Source organism: Dama dama, chromosome 4, assembly GCF_033118175.1.
Source record: "Dama dama isolate Ldn47 chromosome 4, ASM3311817v1, whole genome shotgun sequence".
Taxonomy (NCBI): Eukaryota; Metazoa; Chordata; class Mammalia; order Artiodactyla; family Cervidae; genus Dama; species Dama dama.
The window spans coordinates 58,954,609-58,978,216 of NC_083684.1; the positions used below are offsets into that span (position 1 = coordinate 58,954,609).

Sequence of the window (23,608 nt, forward strand, 5' to 3'; positions counted from 1 at the left end):
CATCTGTCTCTCCCATAGAGTATCCAGCCCTGGGAGAGTAAATCTGGGGTCACTTGGTCATTGCTGTGTCCCCAGCACAGGGCTGGACTGACCAGGGGTGGCACTTCAAGAGTTGTCTGATGGCCAGATGAATGAATAAATGAACACATGGGAGAGACTATGCCAGGCAATGTCTGGGTTCACAGCAAAGTGCTACAGTCCTGACTCTGAGGTCCTGTCAACAGACATGGTGAACAAATGATTGAGTGACTCACCCAAATGCCCTCGGGAAATTTTATTTAGAGCAGCTGCCTTCCTCTTCTACCCCTGTCCTCCAGGGGCAGAAAGCAAACCTACAGTGAAAAAAAATCAAGCTATAACTCTGTATAAGGGAAAACCTGCTAGCTACCTGCTTGAGGAAGGGGGCTAGGGGGCCTCAGTCATCCTGGTCCTCATCCTCATCTTCCTCTTCGTCTTCTTCCTCTTCTTCTGCAGCCGCCAGGGCCTGCTCCTGGGCAGCCTTCAGGGCCTGCTCCTCCTCCACTGTGGGGTCGCTCATCTCTATCGTGTCCGGGCCGCTGGGGTACTCGTGCTGAATGGGGGCTGGCAGGGATGGGTTGAAGTTCTCAGGACTGTACTTGTGGCCCCAGCCAATGTAGATGTTCTCAAATTTCCTAGAGGGGCGGAGAGATGCTGGCAAGTCCTCCCTAAAAGACCCCAGCCTGGACTTTTGTTAAAGGTGGACCCAGTGTAGGCACAGCATGCCTGCAGAGTTGTGGGCGGTAGAGTGCAATGTGCCCACCAGGTTTCCCTGTTCATTTGTTCTTTCACCGTTTACTGGGCATCTTCCTAACTGCCAGATTGTGTCCAGAGCTGCAATGTCTAACAGCACACATAGCTGGTGAGCACTTGAAATGGGGCTGGTGAGACAGAGGAACTGAATTTCGAATTTTATTTAATTTTCAGATTTTACTTGTGGTTTCTTTGACCTGTTGATTATTCAGGACTATGCTGTTTAGTTCCTACATACTTGTGAATTTCCCAAATTTCCTTTTTTAAAGAGATTTTTTTGTTGCTGTTGTGGACTAATTTTTTTTTTCAAGTCTTGATTTAATTTATTACAATATTGCTGTTTTATGTTTTGTTTTTTTTGTCTTCAAAGCCTGTGGGATCTTAGCTTCCTGAAGGGATCGAACCTGCACCCCCTCCATTGGAAGCTCAGAGTCTTAACCACTGTGCCACCAGGAAACTCCCTCAAATTTCCTTCTTTAACTGATTTCTAATTTTATTCCAGTGTGGTAAGAGAAGATATTTTATATGATTAATCTTTCTAAATTTATCATTTGGTCTATCCTGGGGAATGTTCCGTACGCACTTGAAAAGAATGTGTGTTTTGCTGTTGTTGGATGGTGTGGATTTTATTTAATTTTAATTAATCTAAACTATAAAACCAATACTTCATTTATTGGAAGACATCCAAGTATGTCTGGGACAACCTGGGCACATGAATCTACTTTTTCAATTGTAAATGTTGTGAAATCTGAATACAGGTCAAGTATTTCTGATGAAAATTTAGTACCTAAGGGACTTCCCTGGCAGTCCAGTGGTTAAGACTCTGCATTTCCAATGCAGTGGGGTGTGGGTTCGATCTCTGGTTGGGAAACTAAGATCCCACTGGCCTCGAGGTGTGGGAAAAAAAAATTCAGCACCCGAATTGAGATCTGCAAGTATAATCTTCACTCCAGCTTTTGAAGACTTAGTATGAAAAAATACAAAGTAGCTCATTAACAATTTTTACATTATTGATTTCATGTTGTAATAAGAATATTTAGGATATTTGGAGTTGAATACATTATTAAATGAATTTTGCCTGTCTTTTTATTTCTTGAATGTGGCTACTAGAAAATTTAAATTTTCGACATAAATATGTAGACATAAATATGTGGCTCATATTTTAGATACATTGGCCAGCACTGATCTAGCCGTGGGAGCCTAGCAGTGAACAAATTAGACAAGAATTAGAATTGCTGGCAGAAACCAAAGCAATATTGTAAAGCAATTATCCATCAATTAAAAACAAATCAATGTTTAAAAAAAAGAATTAGAATTGCTGCCGTAGTGCCTACATTCTAGAGGGAGGAGACTAATAATAAACAAGGATGTAATTGGTTGGGTCCCAGCCCCACCAACTCACCTCTCCCCAGACTTTTAATGGGTGAAGCAAAGAGGAATAAGTGGGAGAAAAGGGAAGAGCCTGAGAGACAGGGAGACAGCCAGACAGTTTGCCCTGGTGAGCAGTTTGGATTTGACCTTATTTTCACAGCCTTGCTGTTCCCTCGAGAATCCTTTTCCTCCAGATCTCTTTGTCGGAGGCTTCAAAATCACTGCTTCCTTGGAAACCCCTGACCTCTGCCAGCCCTGGTTCCTGGAGTCCAGGAACCAGCGCCTCACCCAGGAGGCTGCACTTGCTAGGAAGGCAGAGTCCTGGGCTCCAACCCAGACCTAGGGGACCAGAAACTACGCTTTAGCCAGAGCCCCTGGTGAGTCCTATCCACTCCCAGTTTAGGAAGCTCTGGTCTAGAGTGTCCTCCTAGGGAGCTCCCTGGAGGTCCAGTGGTTCGGACACAGTGCTTTCACTGCCAGGACCTGGGTTCAGTCCCTGGTCAGGGAACTAAGATCCTGCAAGTCTCTCAGCCAAAATAAATAAATAAATCTGATTTAAATTGTTAAAAAAATAATAAAAGAAGAAGGGGAATGTCCCCTGGTTACTTCTCTTTCCCTCAAAGATTTCAGATCAAGGCTGCTTCTCCCAGGAATCCTTCCTTGATCCCTAGACATGACAATTGTGAGCTGTCATCTGTCCCTCCACTCTCCCTAGTGGTAGTTCTCTCAGTTTGGAACTGGATATTTGACTGGGGTGGGGACGGGGATGAGGCTCCATGTGCAGTTGGCACCTATGCCTCTCTGCCTGCTCCCAGATTCAGATCTGCTTTTTCAACAAAGTGCTTGGGGCCCAGCATACAGCTGGCAAACAGTGACATTCCAGAGTCTTTTATAAACAGCAAAGTGGGGATAAATGGATGCCTGAATGGGTGGTGGATGGGAGGGTAGATGATGGGTGGTTGGAGTGGAGGATGGGTGGGTGAGAGGAGCTCCTAGTTTGGATCTTATGCTTTGAGAGGAATGTTGGCAAATCAGAGTGTGGCCAGAAGGGCATTGGTAAAAGCAAGCATTTCCCTTCCACGCTTCTGGAAACGAACAAGAAACTGCCAAGAATGTGGATAAATGATGAAGATTACGTGAAATCCCACCTTTCCTTGTGAATCCCAGTAGCGAACCCCGTGCAGGTTCAACATTGAGATGGAAAAGGAAAAGCTATGAAAAGTCGTCGTGCCATCTGGTGGACAGCGCTGGTAAGTGCATGCCCCGTGAGCGGAAAAGCTGCGATGTACCTGGTGAGAGGCGGAGGGACTGTCTGGAGTGTGTAGTGAGGTGGGAGGATATGGAAATGACTTTGGCTTGCAGACCTTTTGGAAACGACCGGTGAAGGGATCCTGGTGGGGAAGATTTCTGCCCATAGAGAGAAGACCCTTCGGATTGGAAGAACTGTCCAGTTAGCTTCCCTAGAGATGAGACTCTGTCCCTCTAAGGGCCACCCCAAAGGGACGTCTGAGTCCTGTCTGGCTCCATGTCTCATAGAGCACGGAACCCTGGGCCAGGGGGGTCAGATATCCAGGTCTGAATCCTGCAGGTGCTGTGTGACCCTGACTCAATTCCTTCCCCTTTCTGAGCCTCCATTCTTTCATCCCAGAGGCTCACACCCTCTTGGTCTGGGATTTTAACCCTAGTGGGACTCCTGGATTCGGAGTGAAGACATCAGGCCATAGGGGCTTCCTGAAGGGAGCCGATCCGATCTTTGCCCACCCTGGTGGGTTGCCCCACCACGCCAGACTCTGATGAAGTTGTAGGAGCGCCCTCTGCTGGGGAAAACTAGGAGAAGACCTACTTGCCACTGGCGTAGGCATAGGCCCCTGGCCAGAGATTGGAGCGCACGACCGCCACTGAATACTGCGGGCTGAGGCTGCAGGACAGGCGGGCGGTCCACGGTGCCATGTGCATGATTTCTGTAGGGGAGCAGAGAGCACCAGGGAGGTCAGAGACTGGGCTGCAGCCCGCCCCTGCAATGCACAGCCCCCCAGAAGGGAAGGCGAGAGAAGGACGGAAGGGAGCAAAGAGGGAGGAATGGCGGAGGGCATGAAGGGAACTGCGGGAACCAACAGCCCTGGCTTCCGTGTTTGAACCCTGGCTCTGACCACTCTTTCTGTGTGGCCTGAGGAAGCCAACCACCTCTCTGAGCCTCAGTCATCACACCCAGGCAATGGAGACACTTATCTCACCTCCTGGGCTGGGTGGCAGTGAGCCCCGAGGGCCCCTGACTCAGGAGCCACTGTGATTCCCCTTCTAGGTTGGCCATCAGTTTGAACCAGGGCTCAGAGGACGGGGTACAGGCTCCAGACTCATCGAAATCTGCGTCACATCCTCACTCTGTCTGCTCACCCACTCTCAGCCTCTCCTCCTTCCTCCCTTCAGGTACCTGAGGTCCCAACCACAAGTCCTCCAACATCCAGCTCAAGTCCTGCCTCCTCTGGGGAGGCCGCCCTAGCTCTTGCTCCCTTTTTCCAAGCCCACGTGGGACTCGAAAGACCATGTGTCACCATCTGGGCTGTTGCCATGTGCCAGACACGGCCCACAAGATGGACATGCTCCTATAACCCCATGGGCTGCCCATTTTAGAGATGAGAGTGTGACAGAGGCTTAGTGAGCCGCTTCCCCTCCCTTTCTCCCAGCCTCCACCGGCCTGTGTGTGGGGCTCTTACCTGCGTCTTCTGAGAGCGGGGTCAGCAGCGGGGGCCCAACCTCCTGCTCCACTTCCTCTATGCCTTCATCTGCCTTCTCTTCCTCCTCCCCCAACTCCTCCTCCTCTTCTGTCTTCTGCAAAGGGTTCACCCAAGTGCAGCGGCCCTGCCGGTGGGGAGGAGGAGATCAGCTGGTAGCCCCAGGGAGCAGGTCAGGCTCTGTTCCCTGGGAGGTGGTGAAGGGCCAGGCAGGACGCTGGGGACCAGTCCTATCCCCAGGGACCCAGGTGTGGGTAAAGGTCAGGGTGAGTTGCACAGGCAGGAGGGCGGGGGAGAATGGGCCGAGAGAGCTGCTGCGATGAGGCGGGAACCCCTCCTCTCTCAGCCTCTGTGGGCTCCATTTAGGCAGCCATCCATCCATTCACTTATTGCATATTTAAGGAGCACCTACTATATACACGCAGTGCTCCTGGTGCTGGAGTTACGTCCTCAAGAAAAAGAGACCCCACATCTCTGCGCTTGTGGAGTTGACATTCAACAGCCCATATGATGCTCTGTTTGCTCATCTGTGAAATGGGGGTGTCATAGGTGCCTCTCTCATTGGATTATTGTTGGGTTGAAGGAAGTACTGAAGACTCAGTAAACGTTTGTTGCATGAATGAATGAATCTAAATGCAGAGCATATAGCAGACCTCGGTTTCAGCAACTGAATGGGAATGGCCATGATAGCAATCTCAAAAGCGGTTATTTGGAGTCCATAATCAATGTTTATCAAATAAATGAATGAATAAAAAAGTTCCTAGCACACAACAGGTGCTTCCTTGAATGGATAAATAACTGTGTGTAAAATTCAGACAAACTAGGCATTCAGTAAATGCAGGTCCACCACCTCTTATCCACACTTTCAAAATCTGAAAAGCTTTGAAAAGCAAAAGTTTTTTTCATGAGTCATTTGGCTGCAATCCTGACCTGACTGATGAGAGGCTGTTCAATGTTGCTGCAGAAATAGTGACACCTTTAAAGATGGGCTGCAAAATAAACAAAAGAAAAAAAAAGAAAAAAAAAAAAAGATGGGCTGCAGCCCCAGCGCCTCCTTGATGTGTCATGTAATATATGGTATGTGTACTGTATCATCTTTTTATTTTTGTGTATTTTTAAAGTACTCTCATTTTTATAAGTACATTTTGCTTTTTTTTGCCATGCCACTCGTCTTGTCAGATCTTAGTTCCCTGACAGAAGACCAAACCCCCGCCCCAAGAAGCCTGGAGTCAGCAAGAATACTGGAATGGGTTGCCATCTCCTCCTCCAGAGGAACTTCCCAACCCAGCTCTCCTGCATTGCAGGCAGATTCTTTACCACTGAGTGACCAGGGAAAGCCCCTCCTAACCACTGGACCACCAGGGAATTCCAATGTCACCATTTTCAAATCTGAAAAATTCGGGATTCCAAGAGGCGTCTGGTCCCAAAGGTTTCTGACTGGGGACTGTCAACCGATATCTGTTGAATGAATGAATGGATGCACGCGTGGAGGACTACTACCGAGCACAGATGCCTCGCTGCCAGCAGGTGCTCGGTATAGCTAGTTCCGGAGCCACACCTGGTTCTACACCCCCCACCCCCGACCCCGGGCCTGGGCCGCTGGAGTCCCGCCCTCACCTGCGGCAGGATGTGCTGCGTGTGGTGCACCCAGTTGGCCATGGAATCCACCAGCTCGAGGACTGGGATGCCCTCAAAATCGGGGTTCTCCTCGTAGGAGTCGCGCCCGGCTCCGCCCTCCTCCTCTTCGTCGCCTTCCTCCTCGCCAAACTGGTAGAAGCCGAGGGGACTGATGTGCGTGGCGGCCGAGATGCGGGCGATCTGGGCCCGCAGGTAGTTGGCCTCGTTGCCCGGGAAGGGCGGGTAGCTGATGACCGGCGCGTCCAGGTAACCCGTGAAGAACTTCCTGATCTTGCGGGCCTGCACGATCTGGATCGGCGTGACGTGGGGCAGCCGCATCCACGGCCGGCCCGGCTCGTTGCAAACGAAATACAGGTACCTGTTGGTGCCGATTCGGCTCTCTTCCTTGGGGATGATGGGCGGCGGCTTCCACGTGGGCTTGGGGATGACGTCCATGACCTTGTCTTCGTCCTCGTCACCCTCCTCCTCGTCGTGCGCCTCCATCACCTCGCCACCCTCTGTCATCTCCTCCAGCTCTTCCTCCTCCGCCTCCTCTTCGCCCTCCCGGAATTCCACCTCGGCCACCAGGTAGCTGCGACTGAGCCCCAGGATCTTGCCCCAGAAGCGGCAGGTGTGGATGGGCTGCTGCTCCACCAGCTGCTTCAGGGCCATGAAGATGCGGAAACTCTCATCGGAGCTCAGGCCCACGCCGGCCTGCTCGAAGTAGAAGGCCTTCTCCATGATGTTGGGCACCGCGGTCTCAGCCTGCAGGGGGGTGGGGTAGGGGGCAGAAGGCAGAGGGAACCAGGTTGAAGCCCTGCTCCCCATGCTGATTCTCCTAGAGTCCAGAGACTTAAACTACTCGGTAACCCAGTTGCTCACGCAACCATTTCTGGCCACTGATGTACGGTTGTGTGTGCCAAGAGACGATGATGCTTAAATAGTACCTGTGTGAGCACTCAGTTGCTTAGTTGTGTCTGACTCTTTTGCAACCCCCATGGACTATAGTCCACCAGGCTCCTCTGTCCATGGGGTTCTCCAGGCAAGAATACTGGAGTGGGGTTAACATTTCCTCCTCCAGGTGATCTTTCCACGCCAGGGATCCAACCTGCATTTCCTGCATTGGCAGGCAGATTCTTTACCACTGAGCCACCTGGGAAGCCCTTAAATTGTATAGTTGATGTCAAAGATTTGGGGACAAACATACTGTGTTTTTTCTTAAACGTGTATAATGCGTTTACATTTTCTTCAAAGCTCCATTTGTGAACTCAGTGTTATTAATAAAAGGAACAAGTACTGCATCTTCTTTCTATGAATGCTAGACTGGTTCCTTATTCACAAATATTAGAAGTCCCTCTCCACAGGGGGATTATTCATTCCCACGCCCACCCCTGCGCATTCAGGATTGGTCATGTCACTTGCTCTGACCACTTGAAATGGGAGTGAAAGGGACACGGGTCACACCCAGGCAGGAGCTGTAAGAACCCATGTGGGGTTTGCTGGCCTTGATTTCCCTGCTCTGCAACTGCGGGGGCCCGAGTCACGGTGGCATCTCCATCACCATTCATCTCAAGTAGCTGATGAGCCGAACCTCCTAGTCCAACCTGGATGGGTAGGTAGCGTGAGTGAGAAATAAACTGTGTGATGTTAAGCCGCTGGGCTTGTTGCACTGTTTGTTATCTCAGCTCGACATGGCACACCCTGACTAATACTCCATAGGAGGAACACCATGATTTTGAAAGTGATTCTGGCAGTTTCCCGCAATCTGAAACACAGGGCAAAAGCTTCTTTGCCTAATTGACATTTATACCAGCAACTCAGTGGGACAGTCAAAACTGAATCCCCAGACTCACTGTGCTGCCGGCAGGGAAGCTAAGTGAATGAGCAAAGGAAACTCTCTTTGGAGTGTGTGCCTGGCCCGTGAGCCAGTGGCCATCACCCTCTTTCTGGGAATGTCTTCCATCTACTTGGCAATGGAGTGGCCTCACCAACCATGATCAAATTATGTCACCCTGCCCTCTGGTCACTGTTGACTGGAGCAAGTGAGGACCAAATGGCAGCTCAGGCTCTCCTTCTCTCCCTCTGCAATTTGTAACTGGGTGGAGAGAAAGTACAGCTGTTGTCCCCCTGCTTAGAAATTACTTCTGTGGGTTGGCTGGGTTTGAACCCAGGTTGGTCTGGCTCCAGAGGCCATATTCTTAGCCTCTACTCTTTAACTCTTCTATTAACTGTGGAAGCTTCCTCTTTCTTTCTCCCAGTTTCCAGGAAGATCCTATCTATGATCTGGGGGAAAAGATTTTCTACTGGCAATTGGATGGAATTTTAAAAAACTAGGAGCACAGGGGAATCTCTGAATGCCAGCTTGGCCTGGGGTCCAGCTACATTCCTGCCCTTGGGTTCGCTGGGTTCAGTCCACTGAATCAGCACCATCCTCAGCCCCCTTCTCCATTGCTTGCTTTCTCCAGGCGGGAGAAGTGGAGAAGCTCCACAGTCACTTTCCCAGCCTCCTTTGCAGCCAGGGATGGCCATGTGACCCAATCTGGCCAATAAGATGCAAGCAGAGATTTTCTGAGGGGCTCCTGATTGACTGATTGATTGACTGGACCATGCTCCCCAGCTTGTGGGATATTAGTTTCCCAACCAGAGACTGAACCAGCACCCTTAACAGTGAAAGGGTCAAGCCCTAACCAATAGACTGCTGGGGAATTCCTTTGCTTCCTGGATTTAAAAAAAAAAGGGAGTCAGTGTGTGGGAGGGAATTTCTTGGTGGTCCAGTGGTTAGGACTCAGCCCTTTCACTGTTGTGGCCTGGGTTCAGTCCCTGGCCAGGGAACGAATATCCCACAAGCCGCATAGCTCAACCAAAAAAAAAAGGGAAGGGGACATACTGAGAAGAGCTCCCCACTCCCCTTTCGGGGCACTGGTGTGGAAATATGATGTCTGAGGCTGTAGTAGTCATTGTTCGAATATAAAGTGATAATCAAGGTACCAAGCGTCAACAAGATGATAGCAGAACAGAAGGGAGGGGGAGCTGGGACTCTCCACGATCTCACAGAAATGCTGCCCCAGCTGTACCCACTCTCAGCACAGTGAAGTAACGAAATGTTTTGCTCGACTGCTTGGGCCAAGTCCCTGCAGCCCAAAGTGACCCTTACTGACTGCCTTGGTCAGAGATAGGGTTTATACGCAGGCTCCTATGATCCTGAAAACTGCTTTCTTGGTTTGGATGGAGTTAAGGGCGAGGGATGAGGGAGAGAGACAGGAGAAGATAGCCCTCAGTATCCCTTTGCTGAGGAGCCACCTTGCCAACTCTAGACTGCTTGCACCTGACTGTTAGGTGTGAGAAAAACTATCTTGCCTAAGCCACTTGTCTTCATTTCTGTGACATCTATTTCCTGTCTTAAAGTGATCTCTGTTGACAAACAAGTACAAGAATAATAACTAAGGTTTCTTTAAAACTATAAACGTAAGACTAGTGAGGAACTTTTCAAAACAGAGGTGTAGCGACGGGGAGCCTTATGCCAACTGTACAGCCAAATCTGCTATGCAGCGATTGTACAGAACAAGCAGGAGAGTCCCAGGACAGAAAACCATCTACAGAGCAAGGCACAAAGCAGGGGCTCCAGAAACAGACTGGAGTCCATACAGGTGTAAATGAATGGCAGGGGTGGCATTTTCAAAGCAGGGGAAAGGACAGTTATTCCATAAATGCTGTTGGGGATCATAAAAGAAACAAATTCTTTCCATTTGAAAGAAATAGAAAAGGAGAGGAATGAGAGCCCCTCACACAGAAAAATAAATACAAAATGCTGAATAACAAATTCGATTTTCTTTCCTAGAACCATGCACAGGCCACAGATACCCGCAATAATTTTGCCCTTTTACAAACCTCATATTAAAAACTCCAGCTCCAAAAGCAAACATCAAAAAAACAGCGACCAAAAAAACCCCGCCTCCAAGTTCTAAGGGGTGGGGCCTCTAGTGACTTGGCTTCGAAGAGGGCGGAGCCTCCCTCAGGATTATATTTCAGGGGTGGGGGCCGGGGTGGAGCCTCCAAAGGCACAGCGTTCTAAGAAGGCGGGGCCATCAGGGACTGGCGATGGATGTGGGTGCGACCTGGAGGAGTCGGGGAGGAAGAGTGCAGGTCTAAGGCGGTGCGGCCTCCTTAGAGACTTCGAGACTGCTGATCTAAAATTTAAAACCATATTCCGTAAAACTGTTCGTGTCTAAGACTTGCCTAAGTCTGAATTCTTTTTTTTTTAAGTTCTACCACGTTATTGCTACCAACCCATCTCCCTCCACCCTCGTGCACACATGCTCAGTCATGTAACCCCACGGACTGCAGCCCGCCAGGCTTCTCTGTCCATGGACTTTTCCAGGCAAGAATACTGGAGTGGGTTGCCATTTCCTTCTCCATAAGTCTGAATTCTTATCTGTCTAATCAGTCTAAGCAGATTCCCATCTGCGCTCTGCTCACCCAAGGGCTCATTCCTTGGTCAGAGTGTCGTTCCCGGTTCTCTCAGCATCTCACCCCATTGTGGCCAGAATCCTAGAATTTCAGAAGCATGAGACGTGAGCACAGACCAACGGCATCTGCAGAGATGACCGAGATGATAGCCCAGGCTTTGGAGGACACAGCCCTGCCTTCTTCGTCCTGTCTTTTCTAGTTTTGAGCCCTCTAAGTCCTTCCTCCATGAATAGGAATAATAAATGGCACTTGCCTTAAGGTTGCTTCAGGGATGAAATGAGCCTACACTCCTAAACCTGGGAGATGTCAGAATTATCGTAAACAGAGAGTTCTCAACAAATGTTTCTTTATCTTTCTTTCTTTTTGGCTGCACCACAGGGCTTGTGGGATCTTAGTTCTCTGACCAGGGAAGGAACTTGTGCCCCCTGCATTGGAAGAGTGGGGTCTTAACCACTGGACCACAAGGGAAGTTCCCCCAAAATGTTTCTTAAACGAGCGAAAGAACATTTCAGCCAAATTTTAAGCCATCATCCAATGCTGTATCCAATGCAGGAAATACCATCCAACGCAGGAGATGCAGGTTCAATCCAAGGGTTGGGAAGATCCCCTGGAGAAGGAAATGGCAACCCACTCCAGTACTCTTGCTGGGAAAATACCATGGACAGAGGGGCCCGGCGGGCTACAGTCCATAGGATCACAAAGAGTCAGAAGTGACTGAGCGACTGAACACAATGCTGGAAAGAAAATCATGGAATTAAATATTCCGAGGATAGTAGAATGTTCATGAGTCGTGGGTGGAGGACTTGCTAGCAGGTCTCAATTTGCAAAAAGGAAAGTGAGTCCAGGGGATAGAAGGCACATTGAGTGTTAAAAAATTCCAGAAGGTAGCGGGTTTCATAGAAAATATACACGAAGCAGTAATTTTGCAGAAAGGAGGAAAGGATGGCAGAAGAAACCAGCCTCTGCCTCCATGTGGTGCTGGAGTCAGGTTTCTACAACTTTTCCTCTGCTTCAAACCCTCTGGTGATGCCCCAGTGGCCTCAGGAGAAAGCCCAAGCCCCTTAGCCTGGCGCTGAAGGCCCTCTGTGACCGGTCCCACCACTATCGCCCTTTCTGCCGCTCGCCCCTCCGCAGCGGCTCACTCACCACCTCCTCCTCCATCTCCTGCTCGCCCTCGCCGCCGCCGCTCCGGCTGAACAGCGCTCTCTGCCTCTCGGCCATCTCGTAGGTGGGCTGCATCTCCGGGTCGTCCCGAAGCGTGTCCAGCTTGGGGTGGAACCATTCCCACTGAGTGGTGCGGTTCAGCGACTCCAGGAGAAACAAGGGGTCCTCCGGCCTCTCGTTCAGGATCTTGGTCAGCAGGTTCACCAGGTGCTCATACCTGCCTCAGGGAGAGGGGAGCAGGAGGTGGGGACGTTGATCCCTCAGCTTGCTGAGCTCGCTGCTGTGTGTCTGGCCCTGTCCCTGGTGCTGGGGACACCGTAGATAAGAGAAAAGGCCCCTGCCCTGATGGACCTGACAGTCTGGTGATAGAGACAGGTAGTAACCAAATGGGCAAAATATACAAACTATACAAAAGTGTGTAGTTATAGGGAGATAAACAAAGCAGGGAATGGGGACTGGAAATGCCAGGGATAGGAGATGGTTTGAGATAGGAGGAGTTTTAAATAGGGAGGCCAGGGAGAGCCTCACCGAGGTGACTTTTAAGCTGAGATCTGACTGATCTTATTCAGTGAGGGGGTGTACTGTGCAAATATTAGAAGGAAGAGTGTTTCAGTTGGAGGCAACAGCATACACATAGGTCCTGAGACATTTCATGAGTCTAACATAATCTTGATACCAGAACTCAGGGAAAGGAGGAGAAAGGGAAAGTCCATGCCAATCTCATTTAGAACTATATGTGCTGAAATCCTAAGCAAATTATTAGCAAGTGGTACCTAGCATTCTTAAAAGGATGTTGTTGTTGCTGTTTAGTTGCTCAGTCCTGTCCAAATCTTTGCAACGCTACGTAAAAACTGTAGGGCTGGAGAAGGAAATGGCAACCCACTCCAGTATTCTTGCCTGGAAAAGTCCATGGACAGAGGCACCTGGCGGGCTGCAGTCCATGGGGTTACATGACTGAGCATGTGTGCAAGCGGGTGGAGGGAGATGGGTTGGTAGCAATAAAGTGGTAGAACTAAAAAAAAAAAGACTGTAGGGCACCAGGTGCCTTTGTCCATGGACTTTTCCAGGCAAGAATACTGTGGGATTATTCAAATAGTTCCAGAAGTCCTAGCTACAGCAATCAGAGAAGAAAAGTAAATAAAAATAATCCACATTGGAAAAGAAGTAAAGCTCTCCCTGTTTGCAGATGACATGATACTGTACATAGAAAACCCTAAAGATAGTATCAGAAAATTACTAGAGCTAATCAGGGACTTCCCTGGTAGTTCAGTGGGTAAGACTCCACGCTCTCAATGCAAGGGGCCCCGGGTTCGATTCCTGGTCAGGGAACTAGATCCCACATGCTAAGACCTGGCCTAGCCTAAACAAATTAAAAGAAAAGAAAAGAAAATTACTAGAGCTAATCAGTGAATTCAGCAAAGTTGCAGGATGCTAAATCAATACACAGAAATCACTTGCATTCCTATATACTAGCAATGAAAAATCAGAAAGAGAAATTAAGGAATCAATCACATTCACCATTGCAACAAAAAGAATTACAGATCTAGGAATAAATTTGCCTAAGGAGACAAAAGAACTGTACACAGAAAATTATAAGACACTTTGGGCTTCCTGGTGACTCAGAGGTTAAAGCGTCTGCCTGCAGTGCGGGAGACCTGGGTTCAATCCCTGGTTTGGGAAGATCCCCTGAAGAAGGAAATGGCAACCCACTCCAGTATTCTTGCCTGGAAAATCCCATGGACAGAGGAGCCTGGTGGGCTACAGTCCAAGGGGTCTCAAAGAGTCAGACATGACTGAGCGACTTCACTTCACTTCACTTCAATAAAGAAAGGCAATGCCAAAGACTGCTCAAACTACCGCACAATTGCACTCTTCTCACATGCTAGTAAAGTAATGCTCAAAATTCTTCAAGCCAGGCTTTAACAATTTGTGAACCGTGAACTTTCAGATGTTCAAGCTGGTTTTAGAAAAGGCAGAGGAACCAGAGATCAAATTGCCAACATCTGTTGGATCATTGAAAAAACAAGAGAGTTCCAGAAAAACATCTATTTTTGCTTTATTGACTATGCCAAAGCCTTTGATTGTATGGATTATCACAAACTGTGGAAAATTCTTCAAGAGATGGGAATACCAGACCACCTGACCTGCCTCTTGAGAAATCTGTATGCAGGTCAGGAAGCAACAGTTAGAACTGGACATGGAACAACAGGCTGGTTCTGAATAGGGAAAGGAGTACATCAAGGCTGTATATTGTCACCCTGCTTATTTAACTTACATGAAGAGTACATCATGAGAAATGCTGGGCTGGATGCAACACAAGCTGGAATCAAGATTGCCGGGAGAAATATCAATAACCTCAGATATGCAGATGATACCACCCTTATGGCAGAAAGCAAAGAAGAACTAAAAAGCCTCTTGATGAAAGTGAAAGAGAAAAATAAAAAAATATTTAAAAAAAAGTGAAAGAGGAGGGTGAAAAAGTTGGCTTAAAACTCAACATTCAGAAAACTAAGATCATGGCATCTTGTCCCATCACTTCATGGCAAATAGATGGAGAAACAGTGGAAACAGTGACAGACTTTATTTTTTTGGGCTCCAAACTCACTGCAGATGGTGACTGCAGCCATGAAATTAAAAGACACTTACTCCTTGGAAGAAAAGTTATGGCCAACCTAGACAGCATATTAAAAAGCAGAGACATTATTTTGCCAACAAAAGTCGGTCTAGTCAAGGCTATGGTTTTTCCAGTAGTCACGTATGGATATGAGAGTTGGACTATAAAGAATGCTGAGCACCGAAGAATTGATGCTTTTAAACTGTGGTGTTGGAGAAGACTCTTGAGAATCCCTTGGACTGCAAGGAGATCCAACCAGTTCATCCTAAAGGAAATCAGTCCTGAATATTAATTGGAAGCACTTATGTTGAAGCTGAAACCCCAATACTTTGGCCACCTGATGCAAAGAACTGACTCATTGGAAAAGACCCTGTTGCTGGGAAAGATTGAAGGTGGGAGGAGAAGGGGAAAACAGAGGATGAGGTGGTTGGATGGCATCACCAATGCAATGGACATGAGTTTGAGTAAACTCTGGGAGTTGGTGATGGACAGGGAGGCCTGTTATGCTGCAGCCCATGGGGTCACAAAGAGTCGGACATGACTGAGCAACTGAACTAAACTGAACTGAATGAAAGAAATCAAAGATATCATAAACAGAGGGACAGATATTCCATGTTCCTGGGTAGGAAGAATCAATATTGTGAAAGTGACTGTACTACCAAATGCAATCTATAGAGTCATTGCAATCCCTATCAAATTACCAAAGGCATTTTTCATAGAACTAGAACAAAAAATTTCACAATTCATATGGAAACACAAAAGATCCTGAATAGCCAAAGCAGTTCTGAGAAAGAAGAATGGAGCTGGAGGAATGAACCTTCCTGACTTCCGATTATACTACAAAGCTACAGTCGTCAAGAGAGTATGGTACTGGCACAAACACAGAAACATAGACCAATCAAATAAGACAGAAAGCCCAGAAATAAACCCATGCACCTACGGGTAACTTATTTTTGACAAAGGAGGCAAGAATATATAATGGGGCAAAGACAGCCTCTTCAATAAATGGTGCTGGGAAAACTGGACAGCTACATGTAAAAGAATGAAATGAGAACACTTCCTAACACCATACACAAAGATAAACTCAAAATGGATTAAAGACCTAAATTTAAGACCAGAAACTATAAAACTCTTAGAGGAAAACATAGGCAGAACACTCGAAGACATAAATCAAAGCAAGATCCTCTAGGACCCACCTCCTAGAGTAATGGAAATAAAAACAAAAGTAAACAAATGGGACCTGATTAAACTTAAAAATTTTTTCACAGCAAAGGAAACTATAAGCAAGGTGAAAAGACAGCCCTCAGAATGGGAGAAAATAATAGCAAATGAAACAACTGACAAGGGATTAATTTCCAAAATATACAAGCAGTTCATACAATTCAATGCCAGAAAAACAAACAACACAATCAAAAAGTGGGGAAAAGACTTAGACATTTCTCCAAAGAAGACATACAGATGGCTAACAAACACATGAAAATATGCTCAACATTGCTCATTATTAGAGAAATGCAAATCAAAACTACAATGAGATATCACCTCATACTGGTCAGAATGGCCATCATCAAAAAGTCTACAAACAATAAATGCTGGAGCAGATGTGGAGAAAAGGGAACACTCTTGCACTGTTGATGTGAAAGTAAATTGATACAGCCACTAAGACGATATGGAGAGTCCTTAAAAAAACTAGGAATAAAACCCCATAAGACCCAGCAATCCCACTCCTATGCATATACCCTTAGGAAACTAAAATTGAAAAAGACACATGTATCCCATTGTTCATTGTTGCACTATTTACAATAGCTAGAACATGGAAGCAACCTAGATTTCTATCAACAGATGAATGGATAAAGAAATTGTGTTACATATACATAATGGAATATTACTCAGCCATTAAAAAGGAATGCATTCGAGTCAGTTCTGATGAGGTGGATGAACCTAGAATCTAGAACCTATAATTCTAGGATGAACCTAGAATTATATAGAGTGAAGTGAGTCAGAAAGAGAATGATAAATATCATATTCTAATGCATATATACAGAATCTAGAAAAATGGTACTGAAGAATTTATTTATAGGACAGCAATGGAGAAACAGACACAGAGAATAGGAGAATAGGCTTATGGACATGGGGGGAGAGGAGGAGAGGGGAGGGTGAGATGTATGGAAAAAGTAACATGGAAAATTACATTACCATATGTAAAATAGATAGCCAACGGGAATTTGCTGTATGGCTCAGAAAACTCAAACAGGTGCTCTGTATCAAACTAAAGGGGTGGGATGGGGCGGGAGACGGGAGGGAGGTTCAAAAGGGAGGGGATATATGTACACCTATGGCTGATTCATCTTGAGGTTTGACAGAAAACAACAAAATTCTGTAAAGCAATTATCTTTCAATAATAAAAAAAAAAAAAGAATACTGTGGATTGCCATTTCCTTCTCCAGGGGATCTTCCCAACCCAGGGATGCAACCTGCATCTCCTACATTGGCAGGCAGATTCTTTACTATTGAGCCATGGAAGCCCCTAAAAGGTGACACACCATGCTTAAATTGGGCTAACAAGAATGCTAGGCTGGACTGATATTAGAAAAATAAGGAAAAAAAATTAATTCATCACATTAACATGTTAAAAGAGATTGTGTGAGATCACCTCAATAGGTGCAGAGAAACTAACATTCAATATCCACTCATGATATTTAAAAACCTAGGATACTAGGAATAGAATATAACATTTATAATCTCATAAAGAGGAGACATGTGTAAGCTGCAGCACACACCAAATGTAATGGTGAAAGACTGAATAATTCCCCCATGAGATTGGAAAGAAGCCTTCTTTTACCACTTCTATAAAATGCACTGGAGAGCCCAGCTAATGAAATATGACATGAAAAAGAAAATGTAAAATTTTAGAAAGGAAGAAGCAAACTATCATGGTTTGCAGATGACATGATTGAGAATGGAGTGTAAAGACCTTGAGCTGAGGGTGTGCCTGGCATGTTGGAGAAATATTGAGGTCATTGTGGCTGGAGCAGAGTGAGGATGAGGGGTTGAGGCAGGAAAGGAGACTGGAGTATTAACAGTATCAGTATGACTTCCATTCAGCTGGATCAGGTACTATGCTGGGCACTTGAGAGCAACTTTGAATTCTCACCACATACACTTGAGAAAAAATTATGATCCTCACTCCCTGGATGAAGAAACTGAAGCTTAGAAAATGTGAGGTCATATTAGCACAGTCAGGATTGAAAACCAAGTTGGCCTAATTTCTGAGCCACCTGGTGGCTCAGACAGTAAAGAGTCTGTCTGCAATGTGGGAGACCGGAGTTCAATCCCTGGGTTGGGAAGATCCCCTGAAGAAGGAAATGGCAACCCACTCCAGTATTCTTGCCTGGAAAATCCCATGGACAGAGGAGCCTGGGGGGCTACAGTCTGTAGAGTCACAAAGAGTCAGACATGATTGAGCAACTCCACTTTTACTTTCACTTGGACTAATTTCAAATCATGTTTGTCTAAGCCTCTTCAGTGTGTAGCCGTTTGGCAGCAGTGCTGGGTGTGGCTGAGAGCCATCATTGACGTGGGAAGGGTACAAAGGAGAGAGAGCTTTTCAATAGGGGACTTGAGGGAGCTCACTGGTAGCCTACTGGTTAGAATTCAGGCTTTCATTGCTATGACCCAGGCTCAGTTCCCAGTCAGGGAACTGATATTCTGCAAGCCATGTGGCATGACCAAAGAAAATAAAAAAGAAAGAGAAAAGACCCATTAAGGGACCTTGAAACTTCCAAGGGCTGGGTGCTATTGGGGAAGAGCTGTGGGTTATTTATTTATTTATTTTGAGGTTAATTTTGACTAGATTCTAGGATCTGAGGTAGGAGCTGACTAGAGATGACATTTGGAGAGGGAGAAGGGGTTGAATTACATAGGACCTTGAAGGCTGTTACGAGAAGCATGAACCTTCTTCTGAAGGCACTGACTGGTGAGCCATGGCAGGCTCTGAGCATGGGAGGAATGGGGGTCAGCTTTGTGCTTGAGCAAGACCTGCTACTTCTCCCAACTCTTTTCTCATTCTCCTGCTTCCTCCCTTGGTTCCAGTTATACCAGCCTCCTTGCTGTTCCTCAAACATAGCAAGCTCCCAAGCCTTTAAGCTCACTGTGTCCTATGTCTGGACAATTTTCCCTCCAGTTTACCCACAAGGTGCTCTCTCTCACCTCTTTCAGGTTCCTGATCAAATGTAACTTCCTCAGAGAGGCCTTCCCTGACCTCATACTATATAACATCCACTCCCATCCCCCTTACTCTGCCCTATTGCTCACCTTAGCTGTTATCATCTTACGTTTATTGTCCATTCTCCCACTAGAGTGTCGGCTTCATGAGGATGTGACGGGGGGCTATGACTGCATATACATGGCCTTGGCAAATCCCTTTCTCAGGCAGGAAATGTTAGTGGATAATAGGGCCTCAGGAGCCAAATCACTTGTGCTGAAATCCTGGATCTACCATACCTAAGCTGTGTTATTTTGGACATGGGACCTAATTTCTCTGTGTCTCAGTTTCCCTCCCTGTGGCTCAGATGGTAAAGAATCCGCCTGAAATGCGGGAGACCTGAGTTCAATCCCTGGGTTGGGAAGATCCCCTGGAGAAGGGAATGGCTAGCTACTCCAATATTCTTGCCTACAGAATTCCATAGACAGAGGAGCCTGGCAGGCTACAATCCATGGGGTCGCAAAGTCTCCGACTGGACTGAGTGACTTTCACTTTTCTTTCAAAATTGGAACAGATGTGCTAAGCTCAGCCATGAGAACCAGCTGTTAACCTGTGAAGTGCTGGCACAGTCTGGTAAGTAAATGCTAACTAATGTGGTTATTTATTCCCTGACTCCCAGTCTGAGTTCCATGCCCCCAGAGTGGTCGCTGGTTCTCAGTGAAGAGCAATCTCTCTAGACGAGGGGGTGGGGCTTGGCTGAGGTGTCTCCCTGCCTGGTCCCTCCCTCGCCCCACTCCCGGGGCCCTCTCTCACAGGCTGAGGTCGCTATTGATGCTGGTCTGCAGCAGGTAGGCCTTGGCATTCTGCACGGCCAGCTCGCGAGGTTCTGGCTCAGGCAACTCCATATTGAAGGACATGAAGCCCAGCTCAGAGGGCGAGAACTGGAGAGTGGGGTCATCCGTCATGTAGGGCCCATGCTCTGTGCCCTGGCTGAAAGGCAGGTCTTCTCTCTGGTACATGGTGAACTGGCCCAGGAGGTCTGCCGGGGGCCCCTGGTAGGCAGACTCCAGTTGCTGAAATAGGTTGCCTTCACCCTGCTGTAGCTGCTGCAGCATTAGGCTGGCGTTTTGGCTGGCCTGGAGGCTGCCCTCGTTCAGGTAAGCTTGGGGCTGCACCTCTGCGGGAAAGCCCGGGTTCACATTAGGGTCCTCGGCTTGGAAAACCAGGTTCTCGTTTGGGGTCAGGCTGGCGCTCTGTGGCCAGCCGCGGAGATTGCTCTGGTTCGACAGCGCCTCCCGACTGCCGCGCAGGATCTGGGGGTCAAGCGGTATCTGCTGCAGCTCCTCGTGGACCAGGGGCGCGACCGAAGGCCTGGTGCGCCGCCGCTCGGAGACCTGCGAGCTCCTACGGCTGGAGGTCGGCTGAGAACGGGGCTCGGGGTCAGGTGGAGGGTCCCCCATAGTTCAAAGGGATCGCAGACTTCCAGGAAGAAGGCTTGCAGATAGGCAGGCCAGACCAGTCGCCCGTGTTGTGTGCACTCAGCAGCCGCTGGGCTAGCGGCGCCGGTTGCTAGGGATGGAGGGGGCGGGCCGTTACCAGGACAGGGCGCGCGGGGATGCACGGCCAAGAAGCTGCTTTCCGCGCAGGCGCAGCCCCGTGCCAGAGGGTCTTGCAGTCTTCCCCGGCGGGTTGGGGGACCTCCTGCGCCCACCAGCTTCTGCACAATCCCATAGCTGACACGGAGGCAGGCACCAGAGACGACACCATACCCCAGACCGGCGATCTTTTTTTCTTTTTTAATTTTTAAAGGCAAAGCACCGTCGGCCAAGCCCCCCCCCCGGCCTCCCTGAGTTCCCACTCCCACTCCCCTGCCCCCCAACAAGCTCCGTCAGCTGTTCCCCTTGGTCTCCGGTTCTCCTGCTTCCTCAGCCGCGGGGCTGGGAGTCTGCACTGTGTCTTCTCCAGCCGCTGTGAGGGGCTGGGGGCTCCGCTCCTCCTTTGAAAGCAATCCACCTGCTGCAGTTTCCTGGTGACAGAAGGGGGGGAGGGGGCAGGTCAAAAACAGCATGGTCGCAACTCCAGTACTTCCCACCCCTCCCTGCCTTGGACATCGGGCACACACACTTAACCCCGGGCCCTGACTTTTCTCATCCTCTGTTGCTCTGGGGCACTCATCCCTACCTTAGGTAGGGGTCCCTCAAGACTAGAGTCCAGCAGTGCAGCCTCAGTCAGCCCCGAGTCATCGTCCATGCTGATGAAGATGGCCGGGGTCTCGCACTCAGGCCCCTCCTCCCGGAAATCAATGGCTTCCTCCGGCTGGACGGGGCCTGGCCGCACGGAGGAAGAGGACGACGACGAGGACGAGGAGGGGGCTCCCAGTCCCCCAGGCTTCAGCTTCTGTTCCTCCTCCAGTTGCCGCTTTAAGGCCTTCTCCTGGGCCAGCCGCAGGCCAATGAGATCTTGAGGGGGTCGGGGGGCCGGAGGTGGTGCCAGGGCCAGAGGCTCTAAGTCATCCTGGGGGTGCGGAGCAACACACAAAACCTCAGGGACAGCTGGGACCCAAGACCCAGGCTGCTCTCAAGGGGATGGTGGGGAAAAGATGGAAACCACCCTGAGGCAGACAGCAGAGAGGGCACAGGGAGTAAGGGGCTGACGTCTCCCCACCCCCAGTTCCAGCCCCTCCCCGCAGAAATGGCTGGTGTGGGTAGGAGGAGGGGCGCGGGGGACCCTCACCTCTTCCAGGGGCCCGGCAGGTGCTTCCTTAGTCTCTGGCTCCTGCTTGCCGCTGGCCTCCAGGATGGCCATGATGGAGTTGGGGATGTGTGCTTGCTGGGGGAAAAGCAGATGGGGGCGCTGTGGAGAGCTCTGACCCGGAGACACCTCCTCCCTTAAGTCCCCCTCAGACCCTTGGTGTCCTTGACTCTCCAGACCCCAGGACCTTCGTGACACTGCCGGGCTGCCCTTGGGCCCACCCCAGTCCCCCAGGGCTGGACCCATGGGGCCACCCACCCCACACCCAGGGGTACCTGGTGGGGGGTGAAGGAGCGAACGTGGGCCAGCAGGGGCTCCCGGAGCTCTGGGCACTTGTCAAAGACGGCCCCCAGCTGCTGGGGTGGGAGCTGCAGGATGACTTGGAAGCTCTGGGGCTTGGTGCGCTGACAGCACTTGATGAAGCCCTCCCACACCTTGGGATACTTCCACACCTGGACCGGGTAGGGAGGGAGCAGTCGTGAGGGGGCCTGCAGGCAGCCGGCCGCAGCAGTTGGGACAAAGACCTCAGGGAAGAAGGCCATGCCTCGCTGCATTCTCACCGCCGCCTCTAGAGGGTGACATTAGCCCTGCTAAACCTACGAGGCCCGGGGAAGTGCGGGACTCGTCCAGGGTCACACAGGTACCAAGGGCAGAACCAACATCTGACCCCCAGATCTGCCTGCATCTGCACTTAACCTCTAAGTCAGATGTTGCAAAGTGTCAACCTGTGGTCTGAATCCAGTCTGAAGGCCTGTGGATAGAGGTTTTTTTAATTTGTTCCATAAAACATTCCTAGCTTCTCTTGAAAAATGAGGTCATTTTTCAGCTCAAGATGCCTCTTGTCCGACTGAGTGCCAAATGATGGGGGGCAAGGGGCAGCCCTGGTGACTCAGATGGTAAAGAACCTGCTTGCAGTGTGGGAGATCCCTGGGTCAGGAAGATCCCTTGGAGAAGGGAATGGCGTCCCGCTTCAGTGTTCTTGCCTGGGAAATCCCATGGACAGAGGGGCCTGGTGGGCTGCAGTCTGTGCAGTTGCAAAGAATTGCACACAACTAAGTGACTACCACCTTGACTCTGGAGGGGCAGCCACACCCCCTGGGATGTGCGCCTCTGTCTGGTCCTACCACCCAACAGCCTCACCTGTCACCTTGCCACCCTACAGCTGTCTGCCGCAGTGACCCCTAGAGGGTTGCACTGTCCCAGCAGTCTGCCAGTCATGGTAAAGCTTGTTCTCTGCACGAGGGCTCCCTTGGGACAGGGGCCAAACCGGCTGGAAAAGCCTGGGGTTCTGCCTCAAGTCTGTTGGCAGCGCGTCCTGCGGCAGCCCCCTGCCTGGGAGACCAGGGTGGCCGGGGCGGGTTACCTGCTTCATGATGAGCCGGGACAGGATGTTCATGACGAAGCCCCCCAGGCGGGGGTACATGGTCAAGGACTGGATGACGGTCCTCATGAGCAACATGGGCAGGGGGCTCTGCTCCATCAGCTGCTGCATCACCACGGCCAGCACCTCCGACGTGTACACGTTCCGCTCCGCAAAGCACAGGTTGGTGGCTGCGAGGAGGCGGAGAGGGGGCCTGTCCCCTTTGCCCACCACCCCTTAAAAAGCCTCAGCCCTGTGATCTGCCCGTGTGAGGGGAGACCCAGCCCCAACTCCCTGAAGCTCCAGGCAAGACAGATTCCCCACCCACCCAGCAGAAGCGGATACTATGATCTGACCCTTGGAAAGCCTGGGAGCTTGGTCTAAGGGAGAGGACACGTCCATCTCCTGGAAGCCCCACTGGGCTGTGGGAAGACGCTGGTCCTCTCTCTTGGAGAATAATGCTCAGAAAGGGTGAGGGGAGAAAGATATGTTGCCTATCCCCAGGGACCCACTGTGGCTTGACTGGGATGGCGTGGCACTTCCACTCCTACTGGAAGGAA

At 49.5% G+C, this 23,608-nt stretch overlaps 2 protein-coding genes across 2 annotated transcripts in view; both read right to left on the reverse strand.

The window, feature by feature from the left end:
- Positions 1-415: 415 nt before the first annotated feature.
- RSPH6A (radial spoke head 6 homolog A) lies at positions 416-20,397 on the reverse strand. The gene is made up of 6 exons (XM_061140575.1): positions 19,751-20,397; positions 12,105-12,339; positions 6,492-7,256; positions 4,857-5,001; positions 3,986-4,103; positions 416-653 (listed from the first exon to the last, which is right to left on the reverse strand). The coding sequence occupies exons 1-6, from the start codon at positions 20,395-20,397 to the stop codon at positions 416-418; spliced, it is 2,148 nt and encodes a 715-aa protein (XP_060996558.1).
- Positions 20,398-20,777: 380 nt separating this feature from the next.
- SYMPK (symplekin scaffold protein) overlaps positions 20,778-23,608 on the reverse strand; it is a 33,529-nt gene continuing 30,698 nt past the window's right edge. Inside the window, exons 23-27 of the mRNA XM_061139641.1 lie at positions 23,052-23,239; positions 21,964-22,140; positions 21,671-21,766; positions 21,119-21,451; positions 20,778-20,963 (exon numbers count right to left, since the gene is read on the reverse strand). Coding sequence (XP_060995624.1) covers positions 20,826-20,963; positions 21,119-21,451; positions 21,671-21,766; positions 21,964-22,140; positions 23,052-23,239 — 932 coding nt within the window. The 3' untranslated portion in view covers positions 20,778-20,825. The remainder of the gene's footprint in view (positions 20,964-21,118; positions 21,452-21,670; positions 21,767-21,963; positions 22,141-23,051; positions 23,240-23,608) is intronic.

Bases quoted from the DNA above. Each gene is read 5' to 3' on its own strand.
- RSPH6A (XM_061140575.1), bottom strand. From the start codon at position 20,397: ATGGGGGACCCTCCACCTGACCCCGAGCCCCGTTCTCAGCCGACCTCC. The intron at 7,257-12,104 runs GTGAGTGAGCCG...ACCCCCCTGCAG, and splicing joins AGGAGATGGAGGAGGAGGTG to GCTGAGACCGCGGTGCCCAA. The intron at 4,104-4,856 runs GTAAGAGCCCCA...GCTCCCCTACAG, and splicing joins CCCGCTCTCAGAAGACGCAG to AAATCATGCACATGGCACCG.